The sequence below is a fragment of the Dasypus novemcinctus genome, chromosome 22, assembly GCF_030445035.2.
Source record: "Dasypus novemcinctus isolate mDasNov1 chromosome 22, mDasNov1.1.hap2, whole genome shotgun sequence".
In the NCBI taxonomy this organism is placed as follows: Eukaryota; Metazoa; Chordata; class Mammalia; order Cingulata; family Dasypodidae; genus Dasypus; species Dasypus novemcinctus.
Genome location: NC_080694.1, coordinates 26474790 through 26488644, shown reverse-complemented (window position 1 = coordinate 26488644; position 13855 = coordinate 26474790). Strand labels below are relative to the sequence as shown.

Sequence of the window (13855 nt, the reverse complement as noted above, 5' to 3'; positions counted from 1 at the left end):
AACATCTACAGGACCTTGTAATAGGAAATGACTTCATGAATTTCACACCCAAAACACGAGCAGCAAAAGAACAAATAGATAAATGAGACTTCTTCAAAATTAGAGCCTTTTGAACCTCAAAAGACTTTGTCAAGAAAATGAAAAGAGAGCCTACCCAATGGGAAAAAATATTTGGTAACCATGTATATGATAGGAGACTAATATCCTTCAAATATAAAGAACTTCTATATCTCAAAAAATAAAAAGACCACCTACACATCTTAAAAAGTGGCAAGACTTAAACAGACACTTCTCCAAATAAAAAATACAAATGGCTAAAAAGCATATGAAAAATACTCAAAATCACTAGATGTTATGGAAACGCAAATCAAAATTACAATGAGATATCGTCTTACTCCCATGACACTGGCAGCTATCAAAAACACAGAGGACTACAAGTGCTGGAGAGGATGTGGAGGAATGGGAACACTCAGCCATTGCTGGTGGAAATGCAGAAGGATCCAACCATTCTGGAGGACAGTTTGGCAGTTTCTCAAAAAACTAGCTATAGATTTGCCATATGACCCAGCAATTCCACTGCTGGGTATATACCCAGTAGAACTGAAAACAAGGACACAAACCGATATATGCACACCAATGTTCATAGCAGCATTGTTCACTATTGCCAAAAGTTGGAATCAACCCAAATGCCCACCAACAGATGAATGGATAAATAAATAAATAAAATGTGGTATATCCATACAATGGAATACTACTCAGCTTTAAGAATGAATACACTACAAACACAAGTGATAACATGGATGAATCTTGAGACCCTTATACTGAGTGAAACAACCCAAGCATTGAAGGACAAATACTACATGATCTCAATGATATGAAATAAGTAAACCAAGCTGCCTCAGAGAGTTAGAGACTGGATGATAGGTTTAAAGAATATTGGGGGGTAGAGGAAAGATGTAAGCTGACACCTACATGGGAGAAATCTATATAAGTGAAGGTATTTGCACAAAGAAGGGGTAAAATGGGACATAGGGCTAAATTTGGGTAGGGCTTTGTGGACTTGAGGGGGGCTAGCAATGGGAGGATGGGTAATATTGCCCAAGAAATTAGGAGGACGGTGGGGGAACATAGGAACATAGGAGATTCTCAGGTATTTGGTTGAGAATACAATGCTGAGAAAACTTTTTCAAAAATATAAGGAAAGTTACCTATTTAAGATGCTCAAAGGTAATAATCTGATGCAGAACAGGCTTCTAGGGAGTGTGTGAGTGCTCATTTTGCCATAGCGGGTTATATAATTGGATAGAGACCCATATAATGAGAGCCAAGTTATACCCATTTCCTGGGGAGGACTGATGTTCTCAATTAGAGGAAATTGTATCTCTTGAGAGAAATGGTGGCACCCAATGCATTAGGGCAGTTGACCATGTCAAGCCCTCAACACTGTTGCAAGTATCTCTGTACATGGCCCTTCAAGCAGTGAAGATTGGCTGTCTCTGTGGGCCCTGATGGGAGGGGGAAAGAAGTACTGAATAGATGGAACCAATATAACTGTGTGGGCAATAGAAGTGTTCCACAAGGTTTTGCAAGGATGGATATAAGACATGTTAAATTACACCAAAAATGTATAGGGGCTGATAGGCTAAAATGTAAATCATAATGTAAAACATAAGATAACTAAAAATTTAGAAAATTTTACAGTCTAAAATATAAACCACAATGTAAACACAAATGTTACCTTGTTTGAAAGCTATTGTGTCAATATCTGTACATCAGTTTCAGTAAATATAGTATGAATATGTAAAAAAATTATTGCTGTGGAAGGGAAAAGAGTTTAATGTTGGATATGTGAGAGTACTGTATATTGTATATGTGAATTACAGTGCCCTAAAACTTTTGTGAAGGTAAGCTTAATAATTAGGAAATAAAAGAAAAAAAAGGACATAGACAGTGAGGAAAAGACGGAAGAAGTTGCCCTGCCAATGTGCATACTGGGCAACATTTATTGCAGTAATGGAAGACAGAGCATCAAAAACAAAGCTTTGAATTTTTTAATTTTTTGATTCCCCAATTTATTTGTATGTTATTTTTTCTAAATTAATATGTATTCTATATCTAACCTTTACACTCATCACTATGTTCCTTTTTACTATTAATGGACCTGGCAATATATTTGACTTCATTTTTGAAGAAGTTTTGGATCATAGAGAACCTCAACAATGGCAGGGTAGGAATACTGGTGTGGGATGTTATGGACAGGTGATGCACGTTTGGGAGGGAGTTTTCTAGGGCATATATCCAGGGTACATAAAAATGTTTGGATATTTTCATAGTGGTTACAATTAAAAACAACTAAGGGAGTGCTGAGTTCCTAGCCAGGGGAGCTCTATCACAATCCTGAAACGAACAGCAACAATCCCCCAAGTGCAATGGCAAAGACCAAAAAAGAAGGAAGGTCCAACAATGAGCCCTTGAAACTAATAACTATGCTCTTAAGCCTGTGCACCTGAAATAAAAACAAGGCCTAGAGCTGCAGGGTGCCTAAGAGTTACCTCCTGAGAGCCTCCGTGTTGCTACAATGTGGCCAGTCTCAAAGCCAAACTCAGCACGTAAATGTGTTGTCTTCCCCCCAGTGTGGGAAATGACTCCTGGGGATGAGCCTTCCTGGCACCGAGGGATTACTACCAAGTACCAGCTGATGATGTAACTAGAAAATGACCTTGAATAAAAGGGTCAACTCAGACCAGCAGAATATCTCAGTCTACATAGAATACCAGGAGTTAAAATGTTTTTTGACCTGAATAAAAGGGGAAAATGGAAAGGACAAATGAGTTTATATGGCTTTGAGTCTCCAAAATAGCTGAGAGCTTATTAGAAGGGTTGCCCTGACGCACACCTCAGCAGAGTCCCAGAGATAGATAAAGTAGATACAACCCCAGGTATTGGTTCTTCTGAGGGCTACAGAGTCCCACAGGTTTTATGGTAATGGCAGATGGAGTTCAGTGCCATGTCAGATGGCCCTACTTTGGAGTTTGTGTTTCTGTGTGATGGAGCTGAACTCAGATGTGTTCTTTGTCCACAAGCCTCTCCTGTTGCTTTTACTGGATCTGTAGTTGGTGCTAGGGTATAGTGTATACCCAGAGGACCTGAATCTCTGGACTGATCATCTGATAGCCAGGCCCTGAGCCCCAACAGACTTGCAACCCCTGTACTCTGGTTTATTGGACTTACCCCACTCAGATAACATGAAGGTCAAGAAGGTCAACCACCACACCAGGAAGCCAAGAGAGCCTACAACTGAAAGCAGGAGAAGTGCATCCAGCATCTATGTGGAATCTAAGCCCCCTCTTGATATATATGTGGAGTGGACACAACCATTCTAAGGTCCACAGGATGGAGGAATAGGGTATGGATTAGAGTGGACTTACTGATATTCTATTCATGAACTATTGTGATTAGTAATCTAAGAAAATATGGCATTGGTGTGGAGAAAGTGGCCATGGTGGCTTCTGGGGGTAGGGAGTGGGAGGAGATGAGATGTGGGGGCGATTTTTGGGCTTGGAGTTGTCCTGGATGGTGCTGCAGGGACAGTTACCAGACATTGTATGTCCTCCCATTGCCCACTGGGTGGAATGTGGGAGTGTGCGCTATGGTGTGGACCACTGACCATGAGGTGCAGTGGTGCTCAGAGATGTATTCATCAAATGCAATGAATGTCTCATGATGATGGAGGAGATTGTTGTTATGGGTGGAGGAGTGTGGTGAGGGTGTGGGGGGTATATGGAGACCTCATATAGAGGGGGTATATGCGGACCTCATATAAAGAAAACAAAAATGAAAATTTTTATAAATTTTTTTAAGGTTTTGCCTTTTATCACTCTAATAGGTGTTGTCTTGTATATATAGTGGCAAGGCAATCTCTTTCATTTCTTCCTCAGTGTCTTGCCTCTTTTATTTTTCATTATATCTTCAAAAAAGTTTAAGGTCACAGTAAAATCATGCACAGAATATAGGTATCTCCCATATACCCAACATCATCCCTCTTCCTCACCAATGATGTTTTTACTTGTGGATGTTACATTTGCTACAACTGATGTACAAATATTGGATAGCTACCAACCATGCTCAGTAGTACACAATATGGTTTACAATTTAGACCATACGCTTTTATAAATTTTTGTTGAAATTTATCATGGCCTGTATCCATCATTGAAAGATCATACAGAACACTTCCATTTACCCCCATTTACCCCCTCTTCCATCTATTTTCTCTCTCTCTCCCTCTCCGTGGGGCCCACATTGGCAACCAAGCTTCATTGCTTGAAGGACAAGATTCATAGATACTTGCAACAATGCTGAGGGCTTGACAAACTGGTCTATCCTCTCCCATTAGGAGCAAGCCTTGCTCTTGAGAGATACTCTCGCCTCTATTTGAGAACATCTAAGTGTCCTCTCCATTATCGGTGTACAACAATTCTTGCTCATTGTATTGCTCTACACTCACGAATATAACACACTGGGTCAGATGGTCCATGGAATTGTGGGTATGTTCGGTGTGGAAAGGTGAACACGCAGGATTGATGTGTGCGTGGTTGAAATTATAATGTTGAGAAAACACTTTTTTTGTCACTATAATCCTGATTCTGCATCTTTATTTTATTTTCACTTTTTTGGTCTTTATTCATTTTTTTAATATTACATTCAAAAAATACGAGGTCCCCATATATCCCCTACTCCACTCACCCCACTACTCTCCCCATAGCAACATTCTCCTCCATCATCATGACAAGTTCATTGCATTTGGTGAATACATGTCTGAGTATCACTGCACCTCATGGTGAATGGTCCACATCATAGCCCACACTCTCCCATGTTCCATCCAGTGGGCCATGGGAGGACCTACAATGTCCACTAATTGTCCCTGCAGCACCACCCAGGACAACTCCAAGTCCCCAAAAACGTCTCCACAGCTCATCTCTTCATCCCATTCCCCACACCCAGCAGCCTCCATGGCCAATTTCTCCACACCAATGCCACATTTTCTTTGATTACTAATCACAATATTTCATGAGTAGAATATCAGTAAGTCCACTCTAATTCATATTCTATTCCTACATCCTGTGGACCTTGGATTGTTTGTGTCCATTCCACATCTATGTCAACAGGGGGCTTAGATTCCACATGGATGCTGGATGCAATTCTCCTGCTTTCAGTTGTAGGCACTCTTGACTCCATGGTGTGGTGGTTGACCTTCTTCAACTCCATGTTCTCTGAGTGGGGTAAGTCCAATAAACCAGTGTAGGAGCTGAAGTCTGTTGAGGCTCAGGGCCTGGCTATCATATGGTCAGTCGAGAGATTCAGATCCCCTTGGTATATATTAATCCCCATCACCAACTACAATTCTGGTAAAGTAACAGTAAAGACTTGTGAAAAGTGATTACATCTGAGTCCAGCTCCATCACACAGAAACACAAACTCCAAAGAAGGGCCAACTGACATGGTACTGAACTCCATCTGCCATGACCATAAAACCTGTGGGTCTCTGTAGCCCTCAGAAGAACAAATACCTGGGGTTCTATCTACTTTATCTGTCTCTAAGACTCTGCTGAGTTGTGCATAAGGGCAAACCCTCTGATAAACTCCCAGCTCTTTTTTGGACTCATAGCCATATAAACTCATTTTCCCTTTCCATTTGCCCCTTGATTTAGGTCAAAAAGCATTTTTAACTCCTGTTATTATATGTAGACAGAGATATTCTGCTGGTCCGAGTTGAACCTTTTATTCAAGGTCATTTTCTAGTTACATCATCAGCTGGTACTTGGTAGTAATCCCTCCATGCCAGGGAGGCTTATCCCTGGGATTCATGTCCCATGCTGGGGGGAATGCAACAAATTTACATGCTGAGTTTGGCTTCAAGACTGGCCATATTTGCGTAACACGGAGGCTCTCAGGAGGTAACTTTTAGGCACATTGCTGCTCTAGCCCTTGTTCTTATTTCAGGTGCACAGGCTCACAAGCATAGTCATTAGTATCAGGGGCTCATTGTTGGACCTTTATTCTTATTTGTCTTTGTTGTTGCACTTGGGGGATTGTTGCTATTCCTTTAGGGACTGTGATAGAGCTTCCCTGGCTAGGAACTCAGCACTCCCTCAGTTGTTTTTAATTGTTTCCACTATGAAAATATCCAAACATTTTTATGTACCTTGGATATATGCCCTGTAGAACTGCCTGTCAACCATATGTCCCCTGTCAATAACATCCCACACCACTATTCCTCCCCTGCCATTGTTGAACCTCTCTGTGATCCAAAACTTCCTGAAAAGTGAAGCCCAATATATTGCCAGGTTCCCTTAATAGTAAAATGGAATATAGCAATGAGTTTGAAGGTTAGATATACAGTACATATTAATTTGGAAAAATTCAACATCCTATCTTTTCCTTTTCTTTTTTCTAATTATTAAGCTTATCTTCACAAGAGTTTTAGATCACAGTAATTCATATATACAATATACAGTAATCCCACATATCCAACATAATATCTTTTCCCTTCCACAGCAGTAATATTTTAACATATTCATACCATATTTACTAAAACTGATGTACAGATATGAGACAATAGCTTTCAAATAAGGTAACATTTGTGTTTACATTGTGGTTTATTTTTTAGACTATACAATTTTCTATATTTTTAGTTATCTTATGTTTTACATTATGATTTATATTTAGCCTATCAGCCCCTATATATTTTTTGTGTAATTTTAAATGTCTTATATCCATCCTTGAGAAAACACTGTTGATGATATTATAAGGAAGGGTTACTGATTTAGGGTATTGGGTGGTGGACATCTGGCACAAGGTGCACCAGGGGCAGGCTTCTAAGGATTGTGTGAGTGCTCATTTCTTGGCTTTTTAAAACTGTGAACAGTTTGTTAGGAAACACAGTACCTTTGTCTTCTCTTCATTCCCAGAATGTACTTTAGGATTTACCATACAGTATTGCTGAATAAATATTGTTGAATGACTAGGAAACCAGATGGTTGTGTGGGTTGAACAGATATTGCTAATTATGGGGGAGAAAGGACAAGCAGTGAGACAAGAGGAAATTCACTTGTGAGTGGGTGTCTCCATTCATGACAGCCAACTCCAGAGGAGAAAAATTGGGAAATAAGATAGTTTAGTGTATTCAGAATCTTACTCCAGAAGCAACAAGAGGGAAATCAGTATGGGAAACCTGACAAGACTAGAGCCCATACCTTAATAAGGGTGACCTCCTCCTGGGAGGTAGGTGTCCACAGGGATAAGAGATGAACATGGAGCTCCAAAGCTGTCACAAGGGACTAAACTGGTGTAAATTTGCATTGCGTTTTCCTTTCTTATCTCCAGAGAAATAATTATCTCAGGGAGATTGATACAAAAGAATACTTCATTAATGTCGTTCATGGGAATGGAATCCCTAATTGCTCAGATACTCTATGTGCTTCTCCTTCACTGTATCAAAGAAAACACAATTTGTCTTCTACAGACCTTATGACTCATTCCATCTCACTTCACTTCTTGGGAACAGAGTTTCCAACTTCATTCATCTGTCAAGGAAGAACCTGCATTGGTGAACTTAGACCCTGACTTGATAATTTCAGAGCGACTTACAGAATCTTCACAGGTACTGGGGGAATATATTTTTGACTCCATGGACACCTTTTATTGGTAGAAGCTTTAAGGAAATCAGCAGATTATGACCACAGAGAAAACTTAAAACACAAAGTTCTGTCTTATTAAAAAGCCTGAGTGAAAATAGCAGATAAACTAAAATAGATTTTTTTTCCCAATCTGCTTCCTCTGATCTCTTACTCTTGGGTCTTCCCTCTCTCAGAAGCATTGTTTCCTTGTTTCACTCATTCTTCTTTCTCTATACTTGTAGAAATTATCTGTTTACCTGTGTTTATTCATTTTTTTTCTTTTAGTCATTCAATATATGTGGCTCTGGAATTCTGGTGAAGTGGATCAGAAATTACCGACTCATCCTGGGGAGGTTAGTAAAGGCATCACAAGGGAGATTTTAATTGCAGTAAGGCTTGAAGGAGGATTTAGAGTAATTTCAGAAGGAGAAAAGGCTAGAAGTACATGAAGAAGAGATGACATGGACACAAATATGGAGTCAATAATTATATGGTGTGGTGAGGTTTTAAAAATAGTTCTTTTTAAAAAAGAAATCAACTTTATTGATACATATTAGAAAGCATACAATTCCTGTGACATGTAAAATTTGTTGTATTTGCCTTAATGACATAATTGTGCATTTATTACTTCAGTCATTATTAGAGTAGGTTCACTGAGATGTAAAGATTTTTCTTGTTTGTTTTTATAAATTCGCTATGAGATTTCTTTAGCAAAAATTATTATGGTCTTCTTTTTTTAAGATACATAGATCACACTAAATTTTACATTTTAAAATATGACATTCCCATATACCCCACTCCCTAAATTCCCCATCCTCCCACATTAACAACCTTTCATCAGTGTGGAACATTCCATTTATTTAATGAATACATTTTGGATCATTGCTACAAAGCTTGGATTATTGTTTACATGTTAAGTTTACACTCTCTTCCAGTCCATTCAGTGTGATATGGTAGGATATATAATATCCTGCATCTGTCCATGAGATATATTTCAGGACAACTCCAAGGCCCCAAAAAAGCCACCATATCACACCCTCTTCTTCCCTCTCCCTGCACTCAACAACTCCAGTGGTCACTGTCTCCATGACAGTGACACAATTTCTTCCATTGCTAGAGTCACAATAAGTCTATAGTAGAATACCACTAAGCCCACTCTAATTCTTATTTTATTCCTCTATCTTGAGGATCTTGGGATGGTGATGACCACTCCACCTCTAAATCAAGAGGGGCCTTAGATCCCACATGTTTGATGGATGGAATTCTGCTTGCAGTTGTGGACTCTCTCTGTTCCCTGGTGTGGTGGTTGACCAACATTTTGTTTGCTTTCAGATTTGGAGTTTAAAAATATAGTTGCTGTAAACGTTCATGTGTGGACTTTTGTGTGGACTCTAATTTTCATATCATATATATATATATGATATGGTGTGTATATATATATACCTAAAAGCAAACCTGCTGGATTGTATGGTAAGACAATGTTTAGTTTTAAAAGAAACTGTCTTCTGGATGAACCATTTTGTGTTCTCACTAGCAGTGAATGAGAGATGTATTGCTCCATATACTCAACAGCAATTGGTATTCTCAGTTTTTAGGTTTTTATCTCTTCTAATAAACATGTGGTCATATATTATTGTGTTCATAGTCTTCCAAGTCCCTAATGACAGATGATGTTTAATTTTTAAAAGAGTTTTAATGAGTTTATTTATTCATTTATTTATTTAAATTTTAAAAATTTTAAAACAGGTTTAGATTACATAAATGTTACATAAAATATAGAGGGGACCCATATGCCCCACCCCTTCACCCTCCCACTCTTTCCCATAGTAACAACAACTTTCATTAGTATAGTACATTTGCTACAATTGATGAATGCATATAGAAACAATGCTGCTAACCATGAATTATAGTTTATATTATAGTTAAGAGCCTGTCCTGCACAATTTTAGGTAATGATAAAACATATAATGGCCTGTATCCGTCATTGCAATGTCATGCAGAACAATCCCAATGTCCTGAAAATGCCCTGATATTACACCTATTCTGCCTGCTCCCTCCTCTCAGAATCTCTGGTGGCCATGGCCTTTATATCAATGATAAACATTCTTCCACTGCTAGAATAGTAAGTCTATAATATAAAAATAATGTCTACTTTAGTCCATTGTTCATTCCCCAATCTTCAGGATTTTGTGATGGTGATGCCCACTGTTTCTAATTGAGAGGGGGCTTAGATCCCTTGGGATATATGGGTGGAACTAGCTTGCTTAGAGGTGCAGACATTCTTTGCTCCTTGGGATAGGTGTTGTCCATTACCATCTCCTTATTAGGTGTTCTACATAGGTCCAATGAACTGGAGAGTAAGTGTTGAAACTCTGCTTAGATTAAGGGTTCAACTGGCACATGAACAGACCAAAAACATAAGGCTCTGGCTCATGTATTTTACAAGGATAGTGCCAACACATGGCTTTATGTAAATAACATTTAGAGAAGAGTCACATGTTGGGAATCTACAAATGAAGCTAACTCTTTTACACTGGGGAGCATAAATTCCAAAGTAAGGTCTACTGACAGGGTGCCAAATTCCTGAGATTCCCTGCACTATTTACAGTGTCTAGATATCTCTAGAACCATCAGGATCCCTACTGTTTGAGGCACTGTTTACTGTAATAGAGAGTGAGATTCTGCTGAGATGAGCATAAGCATAACCTCTGGAATGACCACCAAACTCACTTTAAAATCTCTTAATCATAAAATTTCATCTGCACTGAATAATTCCCCTTTTTGGCCAAGGTCTTTTTCAGAGACATTGCTAGTTGGCATTTGGTCATAATACCTAGGTGCCAGTGAAGTTGAATTTCTTTTTATATATTGTATTTTGTATTTGTATTTTGAATTTCTTCCTAAGTTAGGATTCTGTTTATATCTTTTGCAGATTTTTAAATTCAGCTTATGCTTTCTTATTTTGTGGTGTTCATATTAATTTCTACATTTGTATACAAATCTTTTATCAGATGTGTTTTGTAAGTATTTTTCCAAATCTGCATGTTTTCTTACAAACCCTTATCAATGTCTTTCACAGAGTAGATATTTTACATTTGAATAAAAACTGACTTATAAATTTTAATGTCTCATGAATCATGCTTCCATTACTATATCTAAAAACTCTTTTCCAACCTATGGGCCCTTAGATTTTCTTCACATTTTAGTCTAGCACTTTCACAATGCATTTTACTTTAAAATGGTATGATTCATTTTGATTTAATTTTTGTGAAATGAATTCAATCAATGCCTAAGTTCCTTTTTTATTTGGCATGAGTGCATCCTATTGTTACCATCTTCTAACTAAGTTCTTGGCTATGATGCAGAAGTGAATTTCAAGAACACGCCAGGTGAGTTAGGCCAGTAATTAATTCAGGTAGGAAGGGAAGAGAAATGGGAGAAAATAACAGAGCATGGCACCAGCAGGTAGTGAGGAAGGGGCTCAAAAGGGATGAAGAGGGCTAATTTACAGGCTACAATTCCCCATTATAGATTATAAGTCCCGAGGGTAACTTGCATGGCCACATGGCAGAGGAAAAATGATGAAAGTGACATGCAGAAGGCAAGACGGGTCAATAGGCAAAAAGCTAGCAAGAGCAAGCTCAAACCTCGTGGTTTGCTTTTAAACTGCTAGTTATCCACCCCTTTGCTAATGGCAGGGGAGGGGGTTTCAATTGTTTGCTCTTTGGATTGATTACCCTGCCCATCAATTCCTTAGTGAGGACCCAGTGATAAAGTTCCTAGGGAAGATCCAGGCTTTTCCATATTCTCAGGAAGGAGGCTTTGTTCTGGGTAGCAAATCCCAGGGTGAGATTCCTCCAGCAGCCATCATTAGGGGGTTTTGCTGTCCATGTGGACTCTGTCAGGTTCTAGATCCATCTATTCCCTATCTTACTAGCCTGCTTCACTTTTGTTCCAACACCACTTCTTGAAAAGATCATATTTTCTACACTGAATTACCCTTGTCCTCTGTGAAACATCAGTGGAACACATTTGTGTGGGGTCATTTGTCCATTTCACCAAAAAGATTTTTTAAATTATTGTGTTTTTATAATAACTGTTACAACCAAATAACTTGGTTCCTACTACTTTGTTCTTCTTTTCTATTTTGTCACAGGGTACAAAAACATGGTCATAATGTTTGTTGCTTAAAATAAAGTCTGAGAGAATTTATCATGGAAATTATTGCCTTGGCAAAGTGTATTCTATTATGACCAAGGGTTTCTAGCCATCACAACTATCAAGGAGAAGCAGGAACATATGTTTTCCCTATTTTCAGAAAAGGGTACTAGATCTCTATAAAATCCATAAAAATATTAACTTAATGTAATTACAATACAAACAGTACCATTTATTATATTTTTCTGATTATGGCTTGAGGCTAAATTGCATTGTATTGAATATCTCCTCAGGAAATTCATCATCCACATGGAAACAGAAAACCAAACATATGCTTTAGAATTCATCCTCCTGGGGCTCTCAGAAAATACAGAGGTGCAGTCCCTCCTCTTTGGAATGTTCCTGTCCATGTACCTGGTTACATTCATTGGCAGCCTGCTCATCATCCTGGCCAGCATATTGGACTCCCATCTCCACACACCCATGTACTTCTTCCTCTCCAACCTGTCTTTTACTGATATCTGTTTCACCTCCACCACGAAACCAAAGATGCTGCTGAACATTCAGACAGGCAACAAAATCATAACTTTTGAAAACCGTCTCACCCAGAGGTATTTTTTCATGCTTTTTGGACAATTAGATAACTCCTTCTTGACTGCAATGGCCTATGGCCGCTTCATGGCCATCTGTCACCCCCTGCACTACACAGTCATCATGAACCCCTGGCTCTGTGGCCTCCTACTGCTGGTATCCTGGTTATTGAGTGTTTTGGACTCTCTTTTGCATGACTTAATGGTTTTACAATTGTCTTTTTGTACAGAGATGGAAATGCCCCACTTTTTCTGTGAACTTAATCAGGTAGTCAGACATGCTTGTTCTGACACCTTCCTCAATGACCTTGTGATGTATTTTGCAGGTGGACTTCTGGGGGTTATACCACTCACTGGGATCTTTTTCTCTTACTATAAAATTATATCCTCAATTTTGAGAATCTCAACAGCTCGTGGTAAATATAAAGCATTTTCTACTTGTGGGTCTCACCTTTCAGTAGTGACCTTGTTTTATGGTACAGGTCTTGGAGTGTATCTTAGCTCTGCTGCTACCCAAAACTCAAGGGCAAATGCAATAGCCTCAGTGATGTACACGGCAGTCACTCCCATGTTGAACCCCTTTATATATAGTCTTAGAAACAAGGACATAAAGCAGGCCTTTAAAAAGCTGGGAAACATTCTGTCTATAAAAGGATACTTTGTCTCAAGTTTACAAAAGTGCTCATGATTAACAGAGATCAAACACTAGAAGATTCTTTTTTTGAAAAGGAAATATTTTGTTGTCTTTTTTTGAAGATACATAGATAACGCAAAATGTAACATTAAAAATATGAGGTTCCCATATATACCACTCCCCACCCCACCCCCACTCCTCTCACACCAACAACTTATGGTTGTGTGGATTATCATTTGCATTGTAGTTTGCAACTCCCCACAGTCCATTCAATGGCTTATGGCATGATATGTAATGTCCTTCATCTATCCATACTATATCATTCAGGACAACTTCAAGTCCTAAAAATGCCTCCATATCACACATCTTCCCTCTCCCAGCACTCAGCAACTCCCACAGCCACTGTCTCCAGACAGACTAGTGTGTCAAATCCTCAGCATTGTTGCAAGTATCTGTGAATCGTGTCTTTCAGGCAGTGAAGCTTGGTTGTCACTGTGGGCCCCAAGGGGTGGGGGAGAGAGGAATAGAATAGATGGAAGATGGGACAACTGGGGGCAGTGGAAGTGTTCCACAAGATTATGCAGTGATGGATATAGGCCTTGTTAAATTTCACCAAAAAATTAAATGTAAACCATAGTACAACCAAATTTTTATAAAATTGTACAATCTAAAATATAAACCATAATGTAAACCATAGTGAAACCATGGTTTGTATCTATGTTTCAATATCTGTTCATCAGCTATAGCAAATATATGCACATTAAAAAGATAATTGCAGGGGGAAGAGAGAAAAGTGT

The 13855-nt window shown here is 38.8% G+C and overlaps 1 protein-coding gene across 1 annotated transcript; it reads left to right on the top strand.

The window, feature by feature from the left end:
• Positions 1-12142: 12142 nt before the first annotated feature.
• On the top strand, positions 12143-13064 carry LOC131275216 (olfactory receptor 7C1-like; the record flags this gene model as incomplete). The annotated part of the gene is made up of 1 exon (XM_058285059.2): positions 12143-13064. A coding segment is annotated over exon 1 (921 nt), but the record flags the coding sequence as incomplete, so codon positions are not given.
• Between the last annotated feature and the right edge of the window lie 791 nt (positions 13065-13855).